The sequence below is a fragment of the Coregonus lavaretus genome, assembly GCF_964263955.1.
Source record: "Coregonus lavaretus genome assembly, chromosome: 15".
NCBI classification, from domain to species: Eukaryota; Metazoa; Chordata; class Actinopteri; order Salmoniformes; family Salmonidae; genus Coregonus; species Coregonus lavaretus.
The window spans coordinates 37850455-37866098 of record NC_140002.1 but is presented as its reverse complement, the minus strand read 5'-3'; the positions used below and the strand labels follow the sequence as shown (position 1 = coordinate 37866098).

The 15644-nt window shown below is 44.8% G+C and overlaps 1 protein-coding gene across 1 annotated transcript in view; it reads left to right on the top strand.

The window, feature by feature from the left end:
- LOC311142137 (gamma-aminobutyric acid receptor subunit alpha-3-like) overlaps positions 1-15331 on the top strand; it is a gene marked incomplete at both ends in the record, with an annotated part of 106242 nt that extends 90911 nt beyond the window's left edge. Inside the window, 2 exons of the mRNA XM_084177727.1 lie at positions 7701-7906; positions 14990-15331. Of these exons, the coding sequence (XP_084033853.1) occupies positions 7701-7906; positions 14990-15331 (548 nt within the window). The remainder of the gene's footprint in view (positions 1-7700; positions 7907-14989) is intronic.
- Between the last annotated feature and the right edge of the window lie 313 nt (positions 15332-15644).

The window sequence follows — 15644 nt, the reverse complement described above, 5'->3', positions numbered from 1 at the left end:
AAATGTTTTAGGAAAAACTGCTCACTTGTCTCATATAAAGAGCAGCCAATTCTCCAACCTACGTTTATGAGTATGAGTGGCTCCCGGGCACTGTTCGAAATATGATACTTAATCAATCATTTGTTCCCTGGCGGATTGCCTGGTTGGAGAATCTGGCTGAAGTGACCCGATATTTTTGGTGGATAATCCCATTTGTAATTTTCTCATTCACTCAAGTGTAATGTGTGATTCATGGTTTGAGCGGACGTATTACACAGTGGACACAATACAATACAATCTCCAGTGACATTCTGGTTAATTCGCCCATTGATATTTTTTAATTGGCTGATATGTTTTAATATGGGGAGATTGCATTTGCCAATTGTCAATATTTTCTACCACTTTAGCACTGATAAAATACTAATATTAAATTATGCTATATTTTACTCTTTGACGATTGCACATTAAAGTATATGCAATACAGGGCAGTCTCAATACTACCGATTATAACTGTTTCTAAATGTAGTCGCCTAACAAACATAATAATGGGGCTAGTTATATCTTATGCATAGATCAACAGTAAAACCACAAGCTTCATAAATTCACATTTCTTATTTAGGAGGTGGTGAAATGAGTTGACCTCTTCAGCTGCACAATGTCCATTTTTTGAGTCTATATTTTCTTCTAACAGATGCGGCAAGTGGGAATAGCTGATGTGGAATGATTGCTTATATCGGCTTTGATGGACACCCATTCTCTGCTCTCCTCTCATTTCGTTCTTTAAATTCCCTGAGACGTAGAATACAAAGGCCAGTGGTCACAATGACCTATAAAAGATTCACATTTCACACAGCAATTGATTTATCCTCTAAAATCATTTCCTGTATTGTAATTCAAATCTACATTCGGCCTGACACATAATAAGAGTATTGCACAGCCACATTTGGAATGCTTATGTGTTATGTCTTCTAGCTACTGGTCTAGATGGCCACATCTAATCAGTATCTTGGTCTCAGTGTTTCTGTTTCAACATTTTAATTGCCTGTGTAATGACATTCATGGTGGCAGGGGATTTTTCCTCAAAGCTTTTAAGTGTCAAACAATGCCAGGAAAGTTAAATGAAATCTCATTGTGGATATGATGGCTGTGTTAGACTGTCAGACATGATGGTTGTGGTCAATACAGCCTCCAACACAATGGATGTGGTCAATGGAGGAGGTCTGTCCAATTACTTAACTTCTACAGCCCCAGGTAGGCCTCTACCCTACCCACCATCATGGACATTGTGTGGTAGTTGGCATCCCATTCCAGCTGCAGGTCACAGTGAGCGACCCTCACATTTCCATGAGGTGATCAGCCAGCAGGGTTTCCATATCAAGTGCAACACCACTCTGCCAGGCTACTGTGTCTGTTCCCCTTCTCTCTCCCATCCACCCATGACTCCTCTTCCCCCTATGAAGTGGTTGTTCCAAGTTCTGCAGACAGATGGCAGGGGACTGCCTAGCCGCCTGCACTGTATCAATACAGGGATTATTGTGTATCATCAGACAAGCTCAGCGGAGCTCTCCTGTGGGGCGCCCCCAATCCGCGGCTCTGTGAGACTTGTGTAGTAGAGGGCATGAACAGATGTTAGGCAACTCTGGAGCCAGGGTTGGAGAGGTTAGATTGGAGCTGTATCTGAAGCACTAACTCTGCTATCTGAATTGGGAATAATTTATCCTACTTGTATCCTAAGTGGGATAACACATTTATCAACTGTCAATATATATATATATATATATATATATATATATATATATATATGTGCATTCGGAAAGTATTCAGACCCCTTGACTTTTTCCACATTTTGTTTATTCTAAAATTGATTAAATTAATGTTTTTCATCATCAATCTACACACAATACCCCATAATGACAAAGCGAAAACAGGTTTTTAGAAATGTTTGCAATTGTAAATAAATGGAAATACCTTATTTACATAAGTATTCAGATCATTTACTATGAGACTCGAAATTGAGCTCAGGTGCATCCTGTTTCCATTGATCATCCTTGAGATGTTTCTACAACTTGATTGGAGTCCACCTGTGGTAAATTCATTTCATTGGACATGATTTGGAAAGGCACACACCTGTCTATATAAGGTCCCACAGTTGACAGTGCATGTCAGACCAAAAACCAAGCCATGATGTCGAAGGAATTGTACGTAGAGCTCAGAGACAGGATTGTGTTGAGGCACAGACTTGAGGAAGGGTACCCAAAACATTTCTGCAGCATTGAAGGTCCCCAAGAACACAGTGGCCTCCATCATTCTTACATGGAAGAAGTTTGGAACCACCAAGACTCTTCCGGGAGCTGGCCGCCCCAGCCAAACTGAGCAATAGGGGGAGAAGGGCCTTGGTCAGGGAGTTGACCAAGAACCCAATGGTCACTCTGACAGAGCTCCAGCGTTCCTCTGTGGAGATGGGAGAACCTTCCAGAAGGAAAACCATCTCTGCAGCACTCCACCAATCAGGCCTTTATGGTAGTGTGGCCAAACGGAAGCCAATCCTCAGGAAAAGGCACATGACACCCTGCTTGGAGTTTGCCAAAAGGCACCTACAAGATTCTCTGGTCTGATGAAACCAAAATTGAACTCATTGGCCTGAATGCCAAGCATTATGTCTGGAGGAAACCTGGCACCATCCCTACGGTGAAGCATGGTGGTGGCAGCATCATGCTGTGGGGATGTTTTTCAGCGGCAGGGACTGGGAGAATAGTCAGGATCGAGGGAAAGATGAACAGAGCAAAGTACAGAGAGATCCTTGATGAAAACCTGCTCCAGAGCGCTCAGGACCTCAGACTGGGGCGAAAGTTCACCTTCCAACAGGACAACAACCCTAAGCACACAGCCAAGACAACGCAGGAGTGGCTTCGGGACAAGTCTCTGAATGTCCTTGAGTGAATGGGAGAAACTCCCCAAATACAGATGTGCCAAGTTTGTAGTGTCAAACCCAAGAAGACTCAAGGCTGTAATCGCTGCCAAAGTTGCTTCAACAAAGTACTGAGTAAAGGGTCTGAATACTTATGTAAATGTCATATTTCAGTTGTTTGTTTTTCTATAAATTCGCAAACATTTCTAAAAACCTGTTTTTGATTTGTCATTACGGGGTAGTGTGTGTAGATTGATGATAAAAAATAAAGAATTTAATCGATTTTTGAAATAAGTCTGTAACGTAACAAAATGTGGAAAAAGTCAAGGGGTCTGAATATTTCCGAATGCACTATACAGTGGCATGCGAAAGTATTCACCCCCCTTGGCATTTTTCCTATTTTGTTGCCTTACAACCTGGAATTAAAATGGATTTTTTGGGGGTTGGTATCATTTGATTTACACAACATGCCTAACACTTTGAAGATGCAAAATATTTTTTATTGTGAAACAAACAAGAAATAAGACAAAAAAACTAAACTTGAGTGTGCATAACCATTCACCCCCAATTACAGCTGCAAGTCTCTTGGGGTATGTCTCTATAAGCTTGGCCCATCTAGCCACTGGGATTTTTGCCCATTCTTCAAGGCAAAACTGCTCCAGCTCCTTCAAGTTGGATGGGTTCCGCTGGTGTACAGCAATCTTTAAGTCATACCACAGATTCTCAATTGGATTGAGATCTGGGCTTTGACTAGGCCATTCCAAAACATTTAAATGTTTCCCCTTAAACCACTCAAGTGTTGCTTTAGCAGTATGCTTAGGGTCATTGTCCTGCTGGAAGGTGAACCTCTGTCCAAGTCTCAAATCTCTGGAAGACTGAAACAGGTTTCCCTCAAGAATTTCCCTGTATTTAGCGCCATCCATCATTCCTTCAATTCTGACCAGTTTCCCAGTCCCTGCCGATGAAAAACATACCCACAGCATGATGCTGCCAACACCAGGCTTCACTGTGGGGATGGTGTTCTCGGGATGATGAGAGGTGTTGGGTTTGCGGTAGACATAATATTTTCCTTGATGGCCAAAAAGCTAAATTTTAGTGTCATCTGTCCAGAGTACCTTCTTCCATATGTTTGGGGAGTCTCCCACATGTCTTTTGGTGAACACCAAACATGTTTGCTTATTTTTTTATTTAAGCAATGGCTTTTTTCTGGCTACTCTTCTGTAAAGCCCAGCTCTGTGGAGTGTACGGCTTAAAGTGGTCCTATGGACAGATACTCCAAGCTTTGCAGCTCCTTCAGGGTTATCTTTGGTCTCTTTGTTGCCTCTCTGATTAATGCCCTCCTTGCCTGATCTGTGAGTTTTGGTGGGCGGCCCTCTCTTGGCAGGTTTGTTGTGGTGCCATATTCTTTCCATTTTTTAATAATGGATTTAATGGTGCTCCATGGGATGTTCAAAGTTTCTGGTATTTTTTTATAACCCAACCCTGATCTGTACTTCTCCACAACTTTGTCCCTGACCTGTTTGGAGAGCTCCTTGGTCTTCATGGTGCCGCTTGCTTGGTGGTGCCCCTTGCTTAGTGGTGTTGCAGACTCTGGGGCCTTTCAGAACAGGTGTATATATACTGAGATCATGTGACAGATCATGTGACACTTAGATTGCACACAGGTGGACTTTAATTAACTAATTATGTGACTTCTGAAGGTCATTGGTTGCACCAGATCTTATTTAAGGGCTTCATAGCAAAGGGGGTGAATACATATGCAAGCACCACTTTTCTGTTATTTATTTTATAGAAAAAATGTTCACTTCACCAATTTGGACTATTTTGTGTATGTCCATTACATGAAATCCCAAGGGGGATGAATACTTTTGCAAGGCACTGTATAACAACATTTGAATTAAGCTCACATATAGAAATTTGGTCACATACAGTGCCTTCAGAAAGTATTTACATCCCTTTACTTTTTTCACATTTTGTTGTGTTACAGCCTGAATTTAAAATTGATTAAATTGAGATTTTGTGTCACTGGCCTACACACAATACCCCATAATTTCAAAGTGGAATTATGTTTGTAGAAAGTTTTACAAATTAATAAAAATGAAAAGCTGAAATGTCTTGAGTCAGTAAGTATTCCACCCCTTTGTTATGGCAAGCCTAAATAAGTCCAGGAGTAACAATTTGCTTAACAAATTGTGTCATAAGTTGCATGGACTCACTCTGTGTGCAATAATAGTGTTTAACATGATCATTTTAGAATGACTACCTAATCTACAGTATGTACCCCACACATACATTTATCTGTAAGGTCCGTCAGTCGAGCAGTACATTTCAACCACAGATTCAACCACAAAGACCAGGGTTGTCCAATGTCTCACAAAGAAGGGCACCTATTGGTAGATTGGTAAAACAAATAAAAAGATCTGCCGTTGAATTTCCCTTTCCCTGAGCATGGCGAAGTTATTAATTAATAAACAATATTCAAAAACATGCATCCTGTTTGCAATTTGGCACTAAAGTAAAACTGGCAAAATGTGGCAAAGAAATTAACTTTATGTCCTGAATAATAAGCATTTGTTTGGGGCAAATCCAACACAACACATCACTGAGTACCACTCTTCATATTTTCAAGCATGGGGGTGCTTACCAAGACGACATTGAATGTTCATGAGTTGCCTAATTACAGTTTTGACGTAAATCGGCTTGAAAATCTATGGCAAAACTTGAAAATGGCTGTCTAGCAATGATCAACAACCAACTTGGCAGAGCTTGAAGAATTTAAAAAAGAATAATGTGCAAATATTGTGCAATCCAGGTGTGGAAAGCTCTTAGAGACTTACCCAGAAAGACTCACAGCTGTAATTGCTGCCAAATATGATTCTAACATGTATTGACTCAGGGCTGTGAATACTTACACTATATATACAAAAGTATGTGGACACCCCTTCAAATTAGTGGATTCGGCTATTTCAGCCACATCCGTTGCTGACAGGTGTATAAAATAGAGCACACAGCCATGCAATCTCCATAGACAAACATTGGCAGTATAATGACCTTACTGAAGAGCTCAGTGACTTTCAACGTGGCACTGTCATAGGATGCCATCTTTCCAACATGTCAGTTCGTAAAATTTCTGCCCTGCTAGAGCTGCCCCGGTCAACTGTAAGCGTTGTTATTGTGAAGTGGAAATGTCTAGGAGCAACAACGGCTCAGCCGCGAAGTGGTAGGCCACGCAAGCTCACAGATTGGGTCAGCCGAGTGCTGAAGTGCGTAGCGCGTAAAAATTGTCTGTCCTCGGTTACAACACTCACTACCGAGTTCCAAACTGCCTCTGGAAGCAACATCAGCACAATAACTGTTCATCGGGAGCTTCATGAAATGGGTTTCCATGGCCGAGCAGCCGCACACAAGCCTATGATTACCAAGCGCAATGCCATGCGTCGGCTGTAGTGGTGTAAAGCTAGCCGCCATTGGACTCTGGGGCAGAGGAAACGCGTTTTCTGGAGTGATGAATAACGCTTCACCATCTGGCAGTCCGACGGACAAATCTGGGTTTGGCACATGCCAGGAGAATGCTACCTGCCCGAATGCATATTGCCAACTGTAAAGTTTGGTGGAGGAGGAATAATGGTCTGGGGCTGTTTTTCAAGGTTCGGGCTAGGCCCCTTAGTTCCAGTGAAGAAAAATCTTAACGCTATAGCATACAATGACATTCTAGACAATTCTGTGATGCCAACTTTGTGGCAACAGTTTAGGGTAGGCCCTTTCCTGTTTCAGTATGACAATGCTCCTGTGCACAAAACGAGGTCCATCCAGAAATGGTTTGTTGAGATCGATGTGGAAGAACTTGACTGGCCTGCACAGAGCTCTGACCTCAACCCCATCGAAAACCTTTGGGATGAATTGGAATGCCGACTGCGAGCCAGGCCTAATCGCCCAACATCAGTGCCCTGCCTCACTAATGCTCTTGTGGATGAATGGAAGCAAGTCCCTGCAGCAATGTTCCAACATCTAGTGGAAAGCCTTCCCAGAAGAGTGGAGGCTGTTATAGCAGCAAAGGGGGAACCAACTCCATATTAATGCCCATGATTTTGGAATGAGATGTTCAACGAGTAGGTGTCCACATACTGTTGGTCATGGTGTCTCCCGAGTGGCGCAGTGGTCTAAGGCACTGCATCACAGTGCTAGCTGTGCCACTAGAGATCCTGGTTCGAATCCAGGCTCTGCTGTAGCCGGCGCACAATTGGCCCAGGGTAGGGGAGGGAATGGCCGGCAGGGAGGTAGCTCAGTTGGTAAAGCATGGCGTTTGCAACGCCAGGGTTGTGGGTTCGATTCCCACGGGTGGCCAGTATGAAAATAAAAAAGAATAATGTATGCACTAACTGTAAGTCGTTCTGGATAAGAGCTTCTGCTAAATGACGTAAAATGTAGCATATGTCAATTAGATATTTCTGTATTAAATTTGCAAAAATGTATAAAAACGTGTTCACTTTGTCATTATGGGGTTTTGTGTGTAGATGGGCGAGATAATTTTTTTTATTAAATCAATTTAGAATTAAGGGTTAATACAGCAGAATGTGGAATATGTCAAGGGGTATGAATACTTTCTGAAGGCACTGTATGTCAGGACATCCTGTAACAGCATGTACTGAATGTTCAAGGATGCTGCTTTTTCTTTGCATGATTCACAGTTATGTTTACTGTTGTTCAGCCCAGTTGGGTCTGTGTGTACTGTATGTGTGTGTGTGTGTATAAAGTATGTTTGTCAGTTAATACACTCTCTCTTTCCCTTTGCATCTCTTATTTTTGTCCCCAGGGGTCACCACAGTTCTAACCATGACAACCCTGAGTATCAGTGCCAGGAACTCCCTGCCTAAGGTGGCCTATGCTACAGCTATGGACTGGTTCATGGCAGTATGCTATGCCTTTGTCTTCTCCGCCCTGATAGAGTTTGCCACAGTTAACTACTTCACCAAGCGCAGCTGGGCATGGGACGGCAAGAAGGAGGCCCAGGAGATGAGGGTGAGTACTGTAGCTATGGTATACCTACAGTACATGGAGGTAGTTTCAGTACTTCAAAGGTTAAAACAATATAATGTAGATCCTCACACATCCCCTAAAAGCCTTGCTCCCTCTTTGTGTGCTTTGCTGGTGTTGTGGAGAAGTAGCTAATCACAACTGTCTCCATCCTCATTCATCTGCTAGATAGTGTGTCTGTCTCCTCCTCGGCTCGCTCCTCGGCTTGCTATCTCTCTCTCCCTCTCTAGAGTCGAGTGGCTTTTTGTTTATTCTAGATTATTTGCTTTCTATCTATCTTCCCCTGATAACCTCCTGAAAATGAGCGTCTTCAGAGCTAATTGCTCAGAGATGCGGCGAGGGAAGCTGATCAGAGCTCTCATATTGTATTGTAGTGGGAATAAGGAGTGATTGTACCTGCGAAACACTGATAGAAAGTCCCATCCCAGCCTCCTGGGGAAGGCAGCCTTGGGTAATCTGTAAAGAGACACTTTATTTATTCATTAACAACCCCACAGAGGAGGATCTCTGTTCCTGGCACAACAGAGTGAGCAGCAGGGGGTGGGGGAGGACAACTCCCAGAGCAGGTATCCTGAGCACAGACCAAAAATAGGGTATATCACACACATACAGTGCATTCGGAAAGTATTCAGACCCCTTTACCTTTTCCACATTTTGTTACGTTACAGCCTTATTCTAAAATTGATTAAATTGTTTGTTTTTTCTCATCAATCTACACACAATACCCCATAATGACAAAGTGAAAACAGGTTTTTATAAATGTTTGCAAATGTATACAAATAAAATAAAACAGAAATACTTATTTAAATAAGTATTCAGATATTTTGATATAAGACTCAAAATTGAGCTTAGGTGCATCCTGTTTCCATTGATCATCCTTGAGATGTTTCTACAACTTGATTGGAGTCCACCTGTGGTAAATTCAATTGATTGGACATGATTTGGAAAGGCACACACCTGTCTATATAAGGTCCCACAGTTGACAGTGCATGTCAGAGCAAAAACCAAGCCATGAGGTCGAAGGAATTGTCCGTAGAGCTCCGAGACAGGATTGTGTCGATGCACAGATCTGGGGAAGGGTACCAAAAAATGTCTGCAGCATTGAAGGTCCCCAAAAACACAGTGGCCTCCATCATTCTTAGATGAAGTTTGGAACCACCAAGACTCTTCCAGGAGCTGGCCACCCGGCCAAACTGAGCAATCGGGGGAGAAGGGACTTGGTCAGGGAGGTGACCAAGGACCCAATGGTCACTCTGACAGAGCTCCAGAGTTCCTCTGTGGAGATGGGAGAACCTTCCAGAAGGACAACAATCTTTGCAGCACTCCACCAATCAGGCCTTTATGGTAGAGTGGCCAGACAGAAGCCACTCCTCAGTAAAAGGCACATGACAGCCTGCTTGGAGTTTGCCAAAAGGCACCTAAAGGACTCTCAGACCATGAGAAACAAGATTCTCTTGTCTGATGAAACCAAGATTGAACTCATTGGCATGAATGCCAATGGTCACGTCTGGAGGGATCCTGGCACCATCAATACGGTGAAGCATGGTGGTGGTAGCATCGTGCTGTGGGGATGTTTTTCAGCGTCAGAGACTGGGAGACTAGTCAGGATAGAAGGAAAGATGAACGGCGCAAAGTACAGAGAGATCCTTGATGAAAACCTGCTCCAGAGCACACAGGACCTCAGACTGGGGTGAAGGTTCACCTTCCAACAGGACAACAACCCTAAGCACACAGCCAAGACAACGCACAAGTGGCTTTGGGACAAGTCTCTGAATGTCCTTGAGTGGCCCAGCCAGAGCCCGGACTTGAACCCGATCAAACATCTCTGGAGAGACCGGAAAATAGCTGTGCAGCGACGCTCCCCATCCGACCTGACAGAGCTTGAGAGGATCTGCAGAGAAGAATGAAAGAAACTCCCCAAATACAGGTGTGCCAAGCTTGTAGCGTCATACCCAAGTAGACTCGAGGCTGTAATCACTGCCTAAGGTGCTTCAACAAAGTACTGAGTAAAGGGTCTGACTACTTATATAAATCTGATATTTCAGTTTTTAATTTGTAATACATTTGCAAAATATTCTAAAAACTTGTTTTTGCTTTGTCATTATGGGGTATTGTGTGTAGATTGATGAGGGGGAAAAAACAATTTAATCAATTTTAGAATAAGTTGTAAGGTAACAAAATATGGAAAAAGTCAACACGTCTGAATACTTTCTCAATGCACTGTACAAATTATAAACAGTGTATATCATACATAGACACACTGTATCTCATACACACGTACAGCACATAAACCCCAGTGTACATCACAGAGACAGTGAGAGAAACTGAGAGAGACAGTGAGAGACAGTGATAATTAAGGCATGGGGTTATATGAGGAACTCATTAAACATTGTGATTTTGACACTTAATGCTAAAAAAGTTTGGAGAAGTTTGGGTGCAATCAGGAGATGTGTTTCATGTGAACAGCTGTGAGGATATTAAAGGGATATTTCAGGATTTTGGCAATAAAACCCTTTATCTACTTCCCCAGAGTCAGGTGAACTTGTGGATACCATTTGTATGTCTCTGCGTGCAGTTTGAAAGAAGTTGATAACTAGCGTTAGCCTAATTGCTAACTGGAGTTAGCGCAATGACTGGAACTCTGCTAACTGCTAGCATGCTAGTAGATACCAAAGACTTCCAGTCATTTCGCTAACGCTAGTTAGTATCGGCTCCCGAAACGACCTCTAACTTCCTTCATACTGGATGCAGAGACATGAAAATGGTATCCATGTGGTCATCTGACTCTTGCCAAAATCCCGAAATATCCTTTTAAAAGTAAGTGGAGAACTCCTGGAAAGTTTTGAAAGTGGAATATCTGAGACTCGATTTAGAAGTCTAAAGTCTTCTCTTTAGTGTGCTTCTGTCAACCCAAGTCAATATTTGTAGAAATATCTCAGGCTTTCACTCGCTGCAACAGATGTTTACAGTGTCACAAATCCATTTCATAATATGCTGAGTATGAAGGACTCACAACCATCAGTCAAACATTTCTTAAGTTCTTTGTAAGTTGACTGGATGATTGACACCATGGCGTATTGCTGACATGAATCCTTTCTGTAGTCACTGAGGGACAGATGGTTCTGTGAATTACAATGCAGTAAGTGGAGGAGGCTTTTTCTTTGTTGCTTTGTCTTAATGGCAGCAGCAGCAGGATGTCTGTTCTGTGTTCTCTGGGTTGCACTGAGCAGGCAGTTTGTGGTGATGGGATGCGTTAGGGTAGGGGTCACTCGGGGAGCGATAGCACACCTATCACAGTCCCTCACTGATAGAAGCTTCAGGAGAGCTGCGGGATGAAACGCTGTATGCTTTATCCTTGTTTAAAAGTTTCACAGGGGAATATGTGTGTATGAAGTGAGAGCGTAATCAAAAGGCTGTTCCTCAGAGAGAGGGGAAGGACTCCTGGCTGAGTGTCCTGTTGGGAGTAGCATCCCTGTTCATCAGAGGCTGTGGCTGCAGCCTTCTCCTGATGGGGCCAGATGGTGACCTCATAGCCTGGGGCTCTGAGAGGCTCTGAGAGGCTGTGAGAGGCTGTGTTTCAGCTGATGCTGGGAGTGAGGAGCCAGAGGAGGGTCGATGTTAGGTAATTTACCTCAGTGACTGTGGAGCTCCTCTGACTCTCAATGTTGCCCTTTTTTGTCAGACGTGTCCTGTTAGACATAACAGCCGTGTGGGCCTGGTCGGCAGCAGCAGCAACACCATTCATGCAACCTAATGAGGTTTCTCTCTCCTCTCTTCTCCTCGCCACTAGAGACCCAGGGCGCGATAGTCAGGGGTACAGGCACAGACATGTTAGTCAACTTTCTGTGATTATTGACTGATAAGAACTGATTGAATTAGAAACATATATTGGGTTGGATTTACATGACATGATAACATTTTAGGGCATTAGTGCAGGGGAGAAGCAGAACTGACCTTGATTAGGGATTTGAAAGTATGTTTAATTCATGCTGGCTGACAGACAGTCTGTAACACACTGCAGTAATGAGGCTGTGCTGCAGTCAGGTCTATGTGGGGACCAGCCACCTCTACAGCTGTCATCGTTCCCAGCAAGCCAGGCCACCTGCACAGACAGACACACGCACATACACACATACACACACACACATAAACACACACACATACACATACACACACACACACACACACACTGGGACACACTCATAGCCCCAAGATGTGGTGTCACATCCAAGCAAAAAGGCTGCACGTACGGACACATACAGTACACACATACACACAGGGACATACTGCTACTCTTAGCCATAAGCCATAAGGCACCTTCTCTCTGAACACAGACCCAGAGAGACACTGTAAGACCCAAGATACTCTGTCACCCCTGCATACACTCACAGCAAGACACTTTAAGCCTTGTACTCAAACACCGTCACACACTCACATACACATACAAATGCACAGGCAATGTCTCCCAACATTCCCCACTCAGGACCAAGGGGCACTCATATACACACACACACACTAAGGAGTCTTCATGCCCCAAGCTTGCCGAAAGCATTTATATAATCACACAAAGTTTGTCTGCCCTCAAGCAATTTTGGTGTACTCTTGTGTACAGTATAGTGGTACACTATGTTTTGAAGAACATTACTTCTAAACAAAGCCCCATACTACGGTTGCCTCTGCCTGTATCTCAGACCACATAACTCAGAATTATATTATGGAGTCCCTCGCCACTAGCTGATTGGCAGGTGTGTTCTAGCAGGGCCTTATATGTCAGGGTGGTAGGCTGAGAGCAGACCTGATGCCGGGGATAAATGAGCTTAGGTAGCTGTGGTAAAGGTCATGAGACGCTTGTTAATAGTTATCCCTTACTCATGCTGATCTAAGCTGTGATATAAGGGGCCCGGGGTGTTGTTGGATCAGGAAGAATCAATACCCTGTGAAAGCCTCAGGGCGTCCAGGGGGCAGCAGCCGTCACCGCTAAAAGACTCCCTCTCCACTGATATTGGCATGATAGAGCCAGAGCCCAGGCCCAGCCCAGCAAATAGAACCCTGGCCCAGCCCGGCAAATAGAGCCCAGGCCCAGCCCAGCAAATAGAACCCTGGCCCAGCCCGGCAAATAGAACCCTGGCCCAGCCCAGCAAATAGAACCCTGGCCCAGCCCGGCAAATAGAACCCTGGCCCAGCCCAGCAAATAGAACCCTGGCCCAGCCCGGCAAATAGAGCCCAGGCCCAGCCCAGCAAATAGAACCCTGGCCCAGCCCGGCAAATAGAGCCCTGGCCCAGCCCGGCAAATAGAACCCTGGCCCAGCCCGGCAAATAGAGCCCTGGCCCAGCCCGGCAAATAGAGCCCTGGCCCAGCCCAGCAAATAGAGCCCTGGCCCAGCCCGGCAAATAGAGCCCTGGCCCAGCCCGGCAAATAGAGCCCTGGCCCAGCCCGGCAAATAGAGCCCTGGCCCAGTCCGGCAAATAGAGCCCTGGCCCAGTCCGGCAAATAGAGCCCTGGCCCAGCAAATAGAGCCCTGGCCTGGCAAATAGAGCTTGGGCCCAGCCTAGCAAATAGAGCCCTGACCCAGTCTAGCAAATAGAGCCCTGGCCCAGCCCAGCAAGTAGAGCCCTGACCCAGTCCAGCAAATAGAGCCCTGACCCAGTCCAGCAAATAGAGCCCTGGCCCAGCCTAGCAAATAGAGCCCTGGCCCAGCCCAGCAAGTAGAGCCCTGACCCGGCAAATTGAGCCCTGGCCCAGCCCGGCAAATAAAGCCCTGGCCCAACCCGGCAAATAGAGCCCTGGCCCAACTCGGCAAATAGAGCCCTGGCCCAACTCGGCAAATAGAGCCCTGGCCCAACCCGGCAAATAGAGCCCTGGCCCAACCCAGCAAATAGAGCCCTGGCCCCATCCAGCAAATAGAGCCCTGGCCCAGCCCAGGTAGAATCACAGACAGACAGACAGACGGCATACTCTCTCTCTGTTGAATGTCATTACTGCTACTTTGTTCTGGTTTGAAGCCCCTCTGGATGGAAGGTTTTCTCTGGTAGTTTGTTGTTGTTTTGGAACGGATGGAGCGCTGTTGTTCAGGTGCCTCTGGTGTCCTCTGTGCATTCTGTAGCCTCCATTCACCTTGTACATCTGAGGTGAAATGCAAACCATTACCCCCTGTGTTAGCCCCCCTGACCGGCCTGCTTATCCAATTGGATCGGCCAGTTCTCCTTGATGCTGTGGTTTAAGACAAAAATCCATCATAGCACCCTGGTTGTTATATTCCATTTACCCTTCTTATACATTAATCAACACCTTGTTGATGCAAACCTGGCCATACTAATGTAATACAGCATATGAATTTCTCAGCTGTAGGTGTATTTCTGACATATGAAAAAGTATCTAAGGATTCCCTGAGGCAGGATTTTGAGACCTAAAACTGCTCCCAACCCATCTTTTTTATATCCCCTTGCCTTCATTCCTAATCTATGGCCTATATACAGTACAGCCCCAGTCCTCAGAGGGTAGTTTGTCAGGCCTGTTTACAGGTGCATTGATTTAACTCTGCTACTCATCCTGCTCTGCTCTTATCCTACCACTAACTCTCCAGTGCCACCAGCCTAGACAAACCCTGTCCACTACTCTGCTCTGCCCCATTTCTTTCAGTGGTTCAGAAAATAACAAGCCTCTCGGAAATTAGACCATGATATTGCCCATAAACCTCTGACCTGTGTCCTATGTTACAAATGTATTGCATGCCATGCCCTGGGGTGTGCCTATTCTCACTGTGCACTGTGATGTATGCATATTTTGTCAGGGAGGCTCATGTGATTTGCCACTTATTGGAGCGTAGATGCGTAATGTTCTATGACCTTGGCCTTTTGTCTCGGCTGGGAGGGCTACAGCCCCAATCCCTACACTAGGGCCTTGAGTTCTTTCAGCTTGGCTCCTAACCCAATGGTGCAAAACAGGGATGTCATAATGTTCCCTTCATGCATATTGAGCATCATTGCACCCCCAGTCAAAACAGTCCCAGGTAATGTTGTCATTTGATGATCCAGCCCTGATTTTCTCAGTTTCTCTTCTCTTTACAGAGAAGAGAATCTGCCTCTCTTTCCAAAAAGGCCAATAACACATTCAACATTGTTGGAACTACCTACACCATCAATGTGGTAAAGGACCCAGGTTTAACCACAGTCTCCAGGAGTGCCACCACAGCTACACACCACCACCACCACCACAGCCACAAGGTCCCTAAAATGGACGACTCATATGTGGAAGCCATAAAGTCCTACAACCGCGTCAGCAAAGTGGACAAGATATCACGCATCATCTTCCCTGTGCTGTTCTTCATCTTCAACCTGGTCTACTGGGCCACGTACATCAACAGCAAGCCGCGCGCCATCCCCTCCCCCAGGTCCACCTCCCAGAATTAAACTCACCAGGACAACCTATTAGGCTGAGATTGCAAGAGGCCAAGAGATCCACCACATGTTATTGTATCATTGTTTTTTACTTAATTTTGATATTTGCAAGTCTCAATAGATCGAAGATAAACATTCTCTTAGATTTGTATGTACATAGTCGAACTATAAATGATCATTTGTTGTTTCCTGATTATATGTTTCTTTGATAGAATAGCCGGATGGTGTTTTGGACATGTTTTCTCTTCACTCTGACATGATAAGGGGGAGCATGTGTTTGAATCCTTCATGTTAGCTCATTACAGAGGATCAGGTCCTGGTGCAT